We start from the raw sequence: 12,394 nt of genomic DNA, 5'->3' as shown, positions 1-12,394 counted from the left end.
AGATTTCTTCATTTTTAAAAAACAAAATTTTAATATGTTTGTATTCACATATATTACATATACCCACAAATATATATGACTATATGTACTTAATTGCAGAAATGCTTAATATTTACTGAGCACTCGTGCTGTGCCAGGCACTGTGCAGAGATAGCTCATTTAATTCTCGGAGCGACCCTACCAGAGAAGTACCATTATTACCCCTATTTTACAGATGAGGAAACTGAGGCTTAAGAATGTTAAGTAATTTAACCACACAGCTAGTAAGTAAACATTAGCACACTCAAAACTGCTAAATAACCAATTGTGTTCCTGGTGCTTGTGTTTTATTTTAATTGAAAGTATAGAGGCCATGGTTTAACTGCTTTTTTTTTTTTCTGGTGGAGATAGACTTTTTTTTTTAAATTTTTATTGGAGTATGGTTGCCTTACAATGTTGTGTTAGCCTCCAATGCACAACAAAATGAATCAGTCATGCACATAGAGATATCCCCTCCCTTTTGGACTTCTCTCCCATTTAGGTTACCTCAGTGCATTAGGTAGAGTTCCCTGTGCTAAATTCGAATGAAGCTCACTGCTCAGTTCCAAGCAGAAGATAAACAGGAGGACAGGCATTACTTTAAGAGAGTGATGGGTTAAAAAGGATCTTTTTGACCCACCTCCTAGAGAAATGGAAATAAAAACAAAAATAAACAAATGGGACCTAATGAAACTTAAAAGCTTTTGCACAGCAAAGGAAAACATCAACAAGACAAAAAGACAACCCTCAGAATGGGAGAAAATATTTGCAAATGAAGCAATTGACAAAGGATTCATCTCCAAAATTTACAAGCAGCTCATGCAGCTCAATATCAAGAAAACAAACAACCCAATCCAAAAATGGGCAGAAGACCTAAATAGACATTTCTCCAAAGAAGATATACAGATTGCCAACAAACACATGAAAGGATGCTCAACATCACTAATCATTAGAGAAATGCAAGTCCAAACTACAATGAGGTATCACCTCACACCAGTCAGAATGGCCATCACCAAAAAATCTACAAACAATAAATGCTGGACAGGGTGTGGAGAAAAGGCAACCCTCTTGCACTGTTGGTGGGAATGTAAATTGATACAGCCACTATGGAGAACAGTTTAGAGGTTCCTTAAAAAACTAAAAATAGAACTACCATACGACCCAGCAATCCCACTACTGGGCATATACCCTGAGAAAACCATAATTCAAAGAGTCATGTACCACAATGTCCATTGCAGCTCTATTTACAATCCTCAAGACATGGAAGCAACCTAAGTGTCCATCGACATATGAATGGATAAAGAAGATGTGGCACATATATACAATGGAATATTACTCAGCCATAAAAAGAAATGAAACTGAGTTATTTGTAGTGAGGTGGATGGACCTAGAGACTTTCATACAGAGTGAAGTAAGTCAGAAAGAGAAAAACAAACACCGTATGCTAACACATATATATGGAATCTATTTTTAAAAATGGTTATGAAGAACCTAGGGGCAGAACAGGAATAAAGACGCAGACGTAGAGAATGGACTTGAGGACATGGGGAGGGGGAAGGGTAAGCTGGGACGAAGTGAGAGAGGGGCATGGACATATATACACTACCAAACGTAAAATAGATAGGTAGTGGGAAGCAGCCGCATAGCACAGGGAGATCAGCTCGGTGCTTTGTGACCACCTAGAGGGGTGGGATAGGGAGGGTGGGAGGGAGACGCAAGAGGGAGGAGATATGGGGGGATATATGTATATGTATAGCTGATTCACTTTGTTATAAAGCAGAAAATAACACACGATTGTAAAGCAATTATACTCCAATAAAGATGTTAAAAAAGAGAGAGTGGTGGGAGTTGTAACCCGAAGCCTCCTTCAGCGTCCGCCCGAGAGGTCTGGGAGGCTGCTCGGGCCCGGTGCGCGTCTATAAACTCCCGCGGGTCTGGTGTGTCTCTTTCTTCCAAAGTTGGAGCTCTCCTTGGTGGGAGGAGGCGGGGAGGAGGGGAGGCCAGTGACGTCACTCGGGAGCGGGGATAAAGCTCCCCGGCCGCGGTCCGGCGAGGACACTGCCCCAGGAGCAGAGTGGGCTGCTCCGCTCGAGGACACTCGTTGCGCCCCCGCCCCAGAAAGGCCGTGGCAGGAGGCACCATGCCCCAAAACGTGGTCCTGCCGGGCCCTGCGCCCTGGGGCTTCCGACTCTCGGGGGGCATAGACTTCAACCAGCCTTTGATCATCACCAGGGTAGGTGTTTTCCGTTCTTCTACTGCAAGTCGGGGACTCTGGCGTGCCGCGGGCCCCCCTGGAGAGAAGAGTGGCCAGCGAGGCACTGGGGTGCGCTGGGTGGGGCCTCGGCTTCGGGTTCACGGTTCGAGGGAGGGCAGCACCTTGGCAAACTAGGTCTGGAGGATGCAGAGCAGCTTAGAGAATTAATCCAGTCAGTTCCAATGGTCTCTGTCTGCAACCTGTTGGCCTCCAGCCACTTTCCGAGGAGAGAAGAACGGACGGCGTGGTTTCCCTGCGCTCAGAGAGGGCGAGGCTGCGAGGTGGGCGGCCTTCTCGCCCTCCCCTCCGGGTCTCCTTTCAGTAACAAATGAGATGGGGTCCAGAGAAGGAGAGACAGTGGTGGCTGTTTGTTGGAGAGAGACAGGCAACTGAGCGCTTTCCCGGTCCGGAGGAAAACTTCAGCAGGGCGCTGTTCGCAGGGCAAGACCTCGGCTGGCCAAGTTGGAGGCGCTCCCATCAGCCCAGACAGGGACAATGTCACTAATCTGTATTCCTAGGTTTCCAGGCATTTTGAATAAATATTTTCCAAAGCTGGAACTTGGCTTAGAAATCATCATCTACAACTCAAACTACAAAGAAAATATGTCAGATAGTTTCGTTTACCTGATGGAGAACCATCCTCAGCCTAATAACTCTGAATACTTGACAATCAAAGTCAAGCTTTCCTTACTTAATATTCTCTAAAGTATTGTCTAATTAAGAAAAAAGAAAATGGATACTTCAGGATCTGTCGTCAGTAAATTGGTCTAGTTGACCTTTTTTCCAACATGTGTTTGTCTTAACAGAAAATTATTATTATTTCAATTATCACATATAAAGCCTATTAAACCTAATTTTAAAACATAAACTCTCAGAATATTTATACCTTTACTATGCTTTATTTTGTTCCTTACTGCTAATACTATATTTTATAAATGTATACCTTATAATCTGATATCCTCACATAGGCTTTGAACAAGGTAATACTTTTTAAATTCTGTTCTACTTACGAGTTCTAAGAATGAATGGCTTTTAAAAATATCTCAAAACATGTATCCATGGAACAGATGCATACCATGGAACATTTCAAGCTTCGTTTTACATTTTTTGAAAACATATAAACATAACTGACATGTGTTTTCATATGAGACATGAAAATTTAACATACCCCAAAAATGTTCCTAAGTAAATTAGGCAGAAAATGGTTCAGTGACCTGAGCCAAGCAATGCCTTTTATGGATTTACCAAAGGAAACAGTTTGCATTATCTCTATGAAGAAATATTTTTAAAGTTTCTGAAGTATAGTGTTCATTTGTTTATATTAAATAAGCTCTTGAATCCTTACAAAGGATAAACCATATTTATATTAAACCTTAAAGGAATAATTTTGTCACAGAAATCCTGTCAGTGATTTATAAAAGAAATATCTCACTATTACTGTGGAACATGTCAATATGATTAATCTTATGTTTGAAATGTTGAGTTCTTGACATTATAAACAGTGTTTATTTCAAAGCAGAACTTAACATTTTGCAGTTGACTGCAGGAGCTATCGGTAAATATATTTGATCTGATGACAGTTATTGTTTGGGAAGCCAATTCCGTTTGAATTTTTAACTCATAACTAATTTGTATCACTCATATTGACACTTGGTTCAATAACAGTGCACGAACACATCTGATAATTTTATTTGACTACGGCTTTTCTCTTTAATTTAACTCAAGGAGAGCGGGTGAACTAAACTGTTTTGTATTCCAAGTGTACCCAAAGCCACTCACATGAATAGATTCTTATTGAATAAATGCAAACATATTCATGTGAACTTTTTTGCCTTAGTGAACACCTAATTGAGAGTATTTCCACTGAAATTATAAGAATACTAAAACTCATTTGGAAAAACGACTAAAAAATATTACACAAACATAGTTATCAGTGTTGTAATTAGGTAGTAGAATTCTATTAATATTTTTATACTGTGTTAAAAGGTAGTGAATGAGACTGTGTGTGTGTTAGTATACTCTTTTGCCTGCTATGCACTCTTCTAAGCCCTATATATGCACTCACTTAGACCTCACAAGAATCCTATCAGAGTAGTAGTAGTAATATCCCTTTCTGCAGATGAGAAGAGTGAGGCTTCAAGAGATTCATTAACCTGTCAATGACCACAAGTGGCAGGGCAGAATTTGATGCAGGTTGACCTGCCTCCAAAGCCTGCATCCTGAAGCCCACACACATGAAAGATTCTGCTTATTGTACAGATATTTCCAAACAGGCGTTTTGTGCCATGCAACTCATCCCCTGGTCCTACTGATGCTACATCTTTAAGATCTACCACTTTCCTTTTTTTCTACCACTGTCCCCAGGCAAGGTTTCCTAATTTCACACCTAGCTGTTGTCTCCCCTCTCCTATTCACCCTGCATATTCTTACCAGCCATCTTTGAGATGGTTGCTGGTTGCTCCTATCTTCCCCATTCTTAAAAATCCTTCAGTGGCATCCACAGTTTATAGAGAATAAAATGTGTGGTCTGTAGCACGAAATTCATGGTTTTCACCCTCTCTCCCAGCTCAAGTTTTCAAGTTCATTTCCTCTCTCCTCCTCTCACTCCATAAATAGGTAGTGGTGGCCATACTCTGGACCATTTATGATTTCTGTAACATGGCTTTGCCCCTGCTATCACGTTTCTCCAGAATTCTCTTCCCCACCCACTCCACTGTCCTCTGTGCCTGTGGAAACCCACTTAACTACCACTTCTCCAGCCTGCTTCCAGCAGTCATCATTTCATCCATTTAATTACTGTAGCTCTTGACCTACAACCTCTCCTTATAACATGCCTTGTACCACAGATGGTTGAGTACATCTGTATCCCACAGATGGAATGCTCCCCCCTCAGGGCAACAACTGGCAAATCTGGGGGCTGTTCAGTGCCAAGCACAGTGTCTAGTACCTCATACAGGTCACAGAATACAAATAGACACAATATGAGTGAATAAATTGTTCACTTTTGACATAAATTTATTTTCATAATAGGTGCAAACTGTGTCCTCAGAAGTATTCCACAATAAAGAAAAAGGAGAACTGTTTTATTGTTAATTGATTTGTCTGTTTTACATAAGTTCTTAAGCATACAAAGAATGAAAATGCCAATGCCTGCACTTAACACCACAAAAAGTCCCATGAATGAGATATAGTCCTTGAGTCAATTAAATCAATTTTTGTCCTACAAGCAATGCCCTCCCTTCCCTTCCTCACACTCTACAAAAGCAGATTATAGAAATGCTCCTTAGACCCTGGTCCTCTGCTCCACCCTCTGCTGGGGGCAGGATTTACAAAGTAATTCTCTCCGTCAGCTGAAATTAAAATTCACAAAATTAGGACAAAGGGTCCCCACCCTACAATTGTTTACCATCCAATTAATCAGCTGAGTGAAACTTTGTACCATAAAAAACATGAGAAGTAAGGTAAATCAAACACCAGACAATCTCAAAAACTTTTTTGAGCCATTGGTTGTGCTACGATTTGCAGGAAAGCAGTTTCTAGGCAAGGGTGTGCTCTACTTGGTGCAATCTGAATTTAAGTTGCGGTTGTTCAGCATAGGCAGCAGGGAGTTGCTACTGCAAACACCATACACAACCGGCCTAGGCATTTCACAGAATAAAGTTTAAGGTTCACATCTCTAAGCGAGCAGATATTTTTTTTTTCTGGCAAGAAGGTTCTAAGGAGTCTCTTTCTTTTGTAAATGTTTGGACCACCCAGAAGGTGGATCTACTATCACAGCCAAGTTACAGATGGTTTGTTTTCATAAATGGTCCAATTTGGAATAAAGCAGAAGCTTCTTTTGTGTACACGATGTAAAACTACTGTACACATCTCATGCCACTATGTCCCTTCCCTCTCAGTTCCTCTTCCCTCCTTTCTATACAGACCACACCCAGGATCGAGATCACTGTTAACCGAGAATGCTATATACGGACTTGGGTGCCAACATAGAAAATGTTACTGTATTCTTAACAGTATTCTTAGGCTTTAACACTGAATAGTACTTTAATATAAACTATATTTGAAATTTGAACTTTTAGAAAGAAATGTTTACAGTTGAATACAGTCTTTTTCCAGGTAGCCCTCGGTATCCTTGAGGGATTGGTTCCAGGACGCCCACTACTCTATGCCCCCAACCCCCCCCAATGATACCAAAACCCCAGGATGCTCAAGTCTCTTATATAAAATGGTATTTGCGGGGCTTCCCTGGTGGCACAGTGGTTGAGAGTCCGCCTGCCGATGCAGAGGACACGGGTTCGTGCCCCAGTCCGGGAAGATCCCACATGCCACGGAGCGGCTGGGCCCGTGAGCCATGGCCGTTGAGCCTGTGCGTCCGGAGCCTGTGCTTCGCAAATGGGAGAGGCCACAACAGTGAGAGGCCCACATACCACACACACACACAAAAATGGTATTTGCATATAACCTAGGTACATCCTCCCCTATACTTTAAATCATCTCTAGATTATTTCTAATACCTAATGCAATGTAAATGCTATGTAAATAGTTGCCAGCATGTGGCAAATTCAAGTTTTGTTTTTTGGAACTCCCTGGAATTTTTTTTCAAATATTTTCAACCCTCGGTTTGTTGAATCCTGGATGCGGAACCCACGGATTCAGAGGGGTGACTGTACTTAATTGTGTTTTGACAAAGACGTGTCTGCATGGAAGCACTGGTTCATCTGTTCCCAACATTCATACATCCCACAAGCACCTACTAAGTGCAGAAGGTATTGGAAGGCACTGTGTGGGATACAGTCATCACTTAATGGGTTTCTACTCCCCTGAGAAGTTCATGTATCAGCAGAAGAGACATGAACACAAACTACCATGATACAACTTGTCCAGGATTCCATGAAAAAAGTATGGCCAAAGAGATGGGCGGAGTCAGGGGAGAGAGAATACCTGCAGGGGTGGCATTTGGGAATAGTGGAGGAGCTTGAGCTATAGAGTTAGACAGACCCACGAGGAATTTCAAATTTTCACTGGATGTGCGACCCTAAGCAAGTTTCTTATACTTTCTGAGCAACAGTTTTCTCATCTTAAAAGATACCAATACCAACAGTATAACAACACCATAATAGTTCTCACCTGTGGCTGCACATTAGCCTCACCCAGATAAGTTGAAAATACCCATGCCCAGGTGCTACTTGCAGAGATACTGATTGAACTAGAAATGTAGACTGCAGCCAGGCGCTGGAGGGCTTTTGATGCCAGGTGAGGTACTGAAGTTTATTTGTAGGCAATGGAGAACAACTGAATGATGGGATTTCTTATTATTTAGATCCAGGCCCCACAGGACAGCCCTTCCGTATATACTTGTCTTTCTCCATAACTATTTCAACCATTTTTATTCTTAATATAGAAATCCCACCAGGGCGATATTCTGGACTTCCCTCATGTTTCCCACAGTTAACAGGACATTGATAGATGCTTTACCTGTGATTTAAGTTAGTTTTTTCCAAATAAACCCAAGTAATAGGTTGATGTGAAAAACAGAAATCATCTTAAGGGACTTGTTAAAAACACAAATTCCCTAGTTCCTCTGCTACAGCTTCTGTTTCGTGATTCCAGGCATCTGGATTGGACTGGAATCTTTATGTTAAGCAAAGACGCTCGGTGATCCTTCTAATCAGACAAGTTAGAAAACATGTGCTAAGTGATTGACAGCAGTACTATTTCCAATGATCTCTCGAATGCTTTTGACATTTGAGACCCTAATGTAACTGAAAAATGAAGAATCCACTGAAAAACTCTGCCTCATTTTAGCTCTCTTTTCTCATCATTTGGGAAAATGTTAAAAATAAACTGTGAGGCTTCCCTGGTGGCGCAGCGGTTGAGAGTCCGCCTGCCGATGCAGGGAACACGGGTTCGTGCCCCGTCCGGGAAGGTCCCACATGCCGCGGAACGGCTGGGCCCGTGAGCCATGGCCGCTGAGCCTGCGGGTCCGGAGCCTGTGCTCCGCAACGGGAGAAGCCACAACAGTGAGAGGCCTGCGTACCGCAAAAAAAAAATAAAAAAAATAAACTGTGAGCAATAATATAAAGTAATATAAATAAACTTCAAAGAAATAATATAAAGTCATGCTGGAAAATAATACATTCTTATGATTAAACAGTTAGTTTAACTTACTAAAACCAGGCCAGTTTAGTGGCCATTTGCTGATCACTAGCCTAGCTGAACTTGAGAACTAAGAAGTGAAGGATCTTGTTTTCTCCTTGTCTCTCATCCATTTCTCTACAGATTCTTTTCTTTCTTATCAACTCCTAATGTGGAGGTCCCAGGACATCAATCGCCAGGTTGAACGCAAAGTCAGAAGTTGGTTCTGGCACCACTTTTCCTATTTAACTAATGAAACCGCTGGTGACATAGGTGTACAACTGCAGCCACCTTAGTGAGAAGCCACAGGTTCTCTGAAAAAGAGAAGCAGCCTGCTTTTTTATTTATTTATTTTTTTTTGCGGTACGCGGGCCTCTCACCGTTGTGGCCTCTCCCATTGCGGAGCACAGGCTCCGGGCGCGCAGGCTCAGTGGCCATGGCTCACGGGCCCAGCCACTCCGCGAAATGTGGGATCTTCCCGGACCGGGGCACGAACCCGTGTCCCCTGCATCGGCAGGTGAACTCTCAACCACTGCACCACTGGGGAAGCCCAGAAGCAGCCTTCTTTGTCCAGACTATCTTGGAGTTGTAATGGTGAGAGTTATTAGAAAGAGCTTTGCAAATGCATAAATATAAAATAGTTATTAACTTCCATATTAACGTTGTTAATAACATTTAGTAATATTCAGTATCTAAGTTCAGCACCCCAGATATCTCCGTTTAAAATTTATATAGACAGATACATACAACCCTACCTTCCACTCATCTGAACCAGAGCTAAGAAATAATGTTAGGCTCTTCTAAACCTAGATCGAGTATTATATATAAACCAAATTAAAGTATATTAGAAAAGCTAGGTGAGGCTTTAAAAGAAAACACATTGAGCCATGCTTTCTCATGTTTTAACTCAAAGAAAAGCATTTTGGTCTTAGAAGTTTAAAAATAGATGGTACTGATTTTGATGAAGTATAGCTAGAGAAAATTAAAAGTTTGAGGTTATTTTTAGCACTACAAGTCACACTGGGGATGGAAACTTTTATTCTTCTAACAGTTCTGAGTGTGGGAGAATTTCTAAATGGAAAAACATCTACGAAATGCCTCCTAAGAGCTGAGATGTAATGATCTCCAGTTGTCCTCACCCAGCCCCCATCATCTGTCCCTTCTGGAAATTATCATGATTGCTACAGTGAGGTGATCACAGACATGAAATGAGTACAATAAACATTTTAGTGATGAGACTGAAGATCTAGGACCCATGAGAATTTTTCATTTTAGCAATTTTATTCATTTATATGAATCTTGGATCTCTCTTAGAGCCACTTAAATCGAATTGATGACTAGATTAAGCAAAGAGACGCAAAATGAATTAACGACTGATCCTCAAGTTAAACGTTAGGAACAGTCTAGTTTATTCCTGGAGCAGTTTGAGGTTTAAGTCAAGTTCTACATATTATTCCGATCTAAACAGTGGGAACTTGCAAAAGGAACAATGACAGGTTGACATTAATAGCCATAATCTTCGGGTATATAAGGACTGGTTATTTTTGTTTCACAAGTTCTGAGTTAAATGTCCATTTCATTCATTTTTCAAGTAATTATTCATCAAGTCCAAACACTGAGTATACACTGTGAAGCATTAGGAATATACATAATATTATCGATACCCTCAAGAACTTCCAGTTGGGAAAACAGACACTACACAAGTAAATAAACAAACATGAAAGTACAAACTGTCTTCATAAAGGAAAACAATAGGGTGTAACAGTGGGGAGGGGGCTGGAGAAACTGCCTCAGATGTCTGGGGAGGTCTCTCTGAGAACATGACATTGAAGCCTAAAGCGAAAGGAGGGGAAGCAGCAGCCGGGTGAAGAGTCAGGGGAAGCATTTCAGGAGCAAGTCAGCAGTGCGCACAAAGCCCAGAAGAGGGTGCAAGCCTGGCCTATCTGAGGAATTAAAAGGAAATCAGACTAGCTGTAGAGCAGTGGATCGGGAGGGGTGGGGGAGCGAGGATGGTGTGAGATGATGTTAGAGAAGCAGGCAGGGGGAGACCGGGTGAGGACTATTAGGCAGTTGTAAATAGTTGGGATTTACCCAGAAAAACTGGGAGTAGGTATAGCCATCAAAACAATCATCGACTTTAACTGTACACTCAACATGTTTTTGTTGAAATAATTTGAAATATCTGAAATAATTTCAGATATGCCACTTTCTAAACATTTAACAACCATATTTTTCCCATATCATTTCTCATATCACTTCCCCCCATATCATTTCTCATATCATTCCCCACCTCCCCTCCAAAAAGAAACCCACGTGGATTTCTCGTAGACAGCATAAGGTTAGATCTTGCGTGTTTGTTTTTTTTTTACCCAGTTTGACAGACTCTGTTAAAAAACAGAACGTGATGTGTTTTTAGGCCATTTACATATAATGTAATTACTGGTATGGTTTAATTCAAAGCTACCATCTTGTTAGTTGTTTTCTATTTGTTCCATCTGTTCTTCATGCATGGAGAAGAGACTGTGAGTAGATACAAACTTCTATTGTATCTGTGGTTCCCACAGGTTCTAGACTCTCAATGCTTAACTCATACTTGGCTTTTAGCAATTTGTTCATAATTTTAGCTAAACTCTTCTTAACTAGTTCATTTGGCCCCATCTTCCTCCATGCTCTGGTACAGGTGAGCCCATGCTTGTCTTTCCTTGGAGACTGCCATCTTTCCTTAGATTCCAAGCTAGTTGGTTGCCCTGCAACTTCAGCTCTCTGAAGAGTCCACGAAAAGTCACAATTTTGCATATTATCTGGCTTCTTCTTGTTAATACAAGAGTGATTCTCTTTCCAGCTTTCTATATCCCAGGTGCATTATAGGGATGCTAAAGTAGATTCAGTTCAAATATTAAGGCTCCCCAGATGTAGTAAAGTTCTATTGCTAAATAGAGAGTTCTGGGTGACAAAAAATCCTAAAAAACAAATGATTTTCTTTAAAGCCAAGAAAATATGATCCAAACAGGGAGTTATGGAAGATGTTTTAAAAGAGAATCAGAGATGTCATGATGGAGGAAATGTGGTTAGTAAGAAACAAAATTATTTCACATAATGGGAAAATAGAGATAGCACAACTGATCAATTAAGAGTTATTTTAAGTGAGATTTAATATGTCCTGCCCAGTGAAGCATTTAAAATGTTACCAAAGTGAAATATAAACGTTGGGCACAAAACTCAAGATGCTGCAGGGTGTTGATTTTAAACATGTGATGATCTCTTCCAGATTACTCCAGGAAGCAAGGCGGCAGCTGCCAACCTGTGTCCCGGAGATGTCATCCTGGCTATTGATGGCTTCGGTACTGAGTCCATGACTCATGCTGATGCACAGGACAGGATTAAAGCAGCAGCACACCAGCTGTGTCTCAAAATTGACAGGTGCTCTTTAATTAATGGTGTTAAAATTTGATCTGTTTTGCAGAAGAACCTGAACCAGAAGTATAAATGATTTCATCTCCCCAGTGAGAAGGAGTGTCACAGGACCCAGAATTTTGACTGGCTTTTTTTTAATGTATCAGCCACCTTGGTCTGTTCTTCACTGAAGTCAGTCAATCTAGTAGCTGTTAACAAAGGATTTCTAAAAAGAATCCTCTGGAATGTCAGAATAATGAAAGAGCCTAAAATAACTTTTTTCCTGTACTAACACAGTTAGTTGACCATGAAAATAGAACCATTTAAGGTATTGCCCACATAAGCACTGAACAGCATGTCCAGTTATACTGCTGTTCTAAACACGGTAGAGAACATAGAGTGGAATTTAGAGATGCTCCTAAAAGAATTTCATGCTTGCCAAGATGTGATCATGTTAAAATCTGGTTGCTAATATCCTGTATGCTATTGGCTGTTCTGTACTGAACTCAGCCCAGAAGAATCCCACAAGGTATGAGAGGGTATATGTACATGAAGGTTTTAGACAATGAGACATTTCTGACCAAAAACAACATT

At 41.0% G+C, this 12,394-nt stretch overlaps 1 protein-coding gene across 4 annotated transcripts in view; it reads left to right on the top strand.

Moving 5' to 3' along the window:
- The first annotated feature begins 2,158 nt into the window (after nucleotides 1-2,158).
- Nucleotides 2,159-12,394, top strand: part of PDLIM3 (PDZ and LIM domain 3) — a 30,454-nt gene continuing 20,218 nt past the window's right edge. For 3 of the 4 annotated variants that reach the window (XM_007466536.1, XM_007466534.1, XM_007466535.1), the window contains exons 1-2: nucleotides 2,159-2,251; nucleotides 11,676-11,827. In XM_007466536.1, the coding sequence (XP_007466598.1) occupies nucleotides 2,159-2,251; nucleotides 11,676-11,827 (245 nt within the window). The remainder of the gene's footprint in view (nucleotides 2,252-11,675; nucleotides 11,828-12,394) is intronic. The other variant, XM_007466537.1, reaches the window with a different exon arrangement.

Source organism: Lipotes vexillifer, unplaced genomic scaffold, assembly GCF_000442215.2.
Source record: "Lipotes vexillifer unplaced genomic scaffold, Lipotes_vexillifer_v1.1 scaffold951, whole genome shotgun sequence".
NCBI classification, from domain to species: domain Eukaryota; kingdom Metazoa; phylum Chordata; class Mammalia; order Artiodactyla; family Lipotidae; genus Lipotes; species Lipotes vexillifer.
Note: the sequence above shows the minus strand (reverse complement) of the source record. Positions and strands in the feature narration are given on the sequence as shown.